The sequence below is a fragment of the Gadus morhua genome, chromosome 1 (assembly GCF_902167405.1).
Source record: "Gadus morhua chromosome 1, gadMor3.0, whole genome shotgun sequence".
In the NCBI taxonomy this organism is placed as follows: Eukaryota; Metazoa; Chordata; class Actinopteri; order Gadiformes; family Gadidae; genus Gadus; species Gadus morhua.
This window is the reverse complement of record NC_044048.1, coordinates 25,385,757-25,387,421: the sequence shown is the minus strand read 5'-3', so window position 1 is coordinate 25,387,421 and position 1,665 is coordinate 25,385,757. Positions and strand designations below refer to the sequence as shown.

Below are 1,665 nucleotides of genomic sequence, written 5' to 3'. Positions count from 1 at the left end.
GTGGTGGTGGTGGTGGTGGTGGTTGAGCTGCTGCTGGTGGAGCACGAGGCTGTCGCCCGGGGCCCCAGCGGTGGGGCCAGTGGGGCCGGCGGCGGCGGCGGCGTTGGAGGACGAGGAGGAAGGGGACGAGGAGGAGGTCTCGGTGGCCCCCAGGTCAGCCAGTCTGCGGCTGGTGGCGCTGAGCTCGGAGCGCAGGCAGCTGACCTCGGCGCTGGCCGACTGGATGGCTCCGTCGATGCGCTGCGCCAGCTGCCGGTTGTCGTCCATCATCTTCAGGATCTTCGCCTGGGGAGAGGGGAGTGCGGGCAGGGGGTCATGCTGTCAGGTGAGGAGGAGCAGGGTTTCCAGCGGAGCCGACCGAACACACACACCCCCCCCCCCCCTTTCCCGGATCCCTAACCGAACAACAAACAACAACAACACCGGCACCCGACGCCCGGTTCAGAATCCCTCCTCTCTTTCTCCCGAAGTGGTGAGTGTGGTCCGTTAGAAAAAAGGAAACGGAAGAGGAGCAAAAAGAAAAAAGCCAAGTTAAATCCTCAGTTTGTCCTTCTGTTCCCTCCCGAGGGGAGAGAGACGCGCGACTCACAGTGAGCAAGGGGGGGAGGGGGGGGGGGCCGGGGGGGGCAGGCTGCAGTTGTAACTGTTATCTGCTGCGAGGAGCACGCCAGCTTCCACAGTGTGTCTGCGTGTGTGTGTGCTGTGTGTGCTGTGTGTGTATGTGTGTGTGTGTTTGTGTGTGTGTGTGTCCACGTGTGTGACTGTGAAACTATGTGCAGAGTCTGTGCCAAAGCGCGGCTGTGCGTCAGTGCTAGAGTGGCAATGAGAAACGGAGAGCCAAAGTGTGTGTGTGTGTTCGTTTGCGCGTGTGTGGTGTGTGAGTATGTGTGTGTGCTAGAGAGTGGCAGTACTCCAGTACTCCAGCACGCTCCCTGAGAAATGTGCTCCCCGTAGCCGACTGCTGAAAGGACACAGAGCACTGGGAGATGACAAGCACCTATTTAAATGGACCGTACCATCTGCCGGGAAAGGAGAGGGGTCGGGGGAGCGAGCCGGTCCATTTAAGCAAATGCAGCTCAGTATTAAGAGGAACTAAACTAAATGTTTCTGCATGGGGTTTTGCTTTGATAGTTAAATAAACAATTCCAGATCACTGATTCTCTCTGACTCCTTTTGTGAACCTTTTAAAAGCAAACATTTCAAGCTGGAATATATGGTTGTCGAACAATAAAGTTTAGCTGCCTGCCAACAGGGGATCACAGCTAACTACACACATTTGAAGCCACTTAAAATCCACAGATTTTCTTCGAAGAATGGAATTGAAGAATATTTAAATGTCATGAAATGTCCAAGAATCTGTAAACAGATAAAATATTTGTCCAATACAATGTTAGGCTCGTTTTGGTGTTGAAGGGATCATTTTTGTAAAAATACACATCTATATTGACCACTTGCAGTCATCCTTAGGGACCTTGTTGGCTTAACTTTTAATATTAAACTATTACACAATTTCAGTCATCGTCACATGAACTGATTGGAAGACTTTTTAGCACACGTGCAGATCCTAAAGACAGACACATACTGTATTCAATAGCCTCTACTTTGCTTTTGTGTTCACGTTCAAACCATCCGCCTGTTATCATATCACAGATAAAGCACACACCC

General features: G+C 51.8%; 1 protein-coding gene across 1 annotated transcript in view; it reads right to left on the bottom strand.

Moving 5' to 3' along the window:
• Positions 1–1,050, bottom strand: part of kazna (kazrin, periplakin interacting protein a) — a 125,706-nt gene extending 124,656 nt beyond the window's left edge. The window contains exon 1 of the mRNA XM_030355351.1: positions 1–1,050. This exon is cut by the window's left edge and continues 22 nt beyond it. Coding sequence (XP_030211211.1) covers positions 1–270 — 270 coding nt within the window. The 5' untranslated portion in view covers positions 271–1,050.
• Positions 1,051–1,665: the final 615 nt, after the last annotated feature.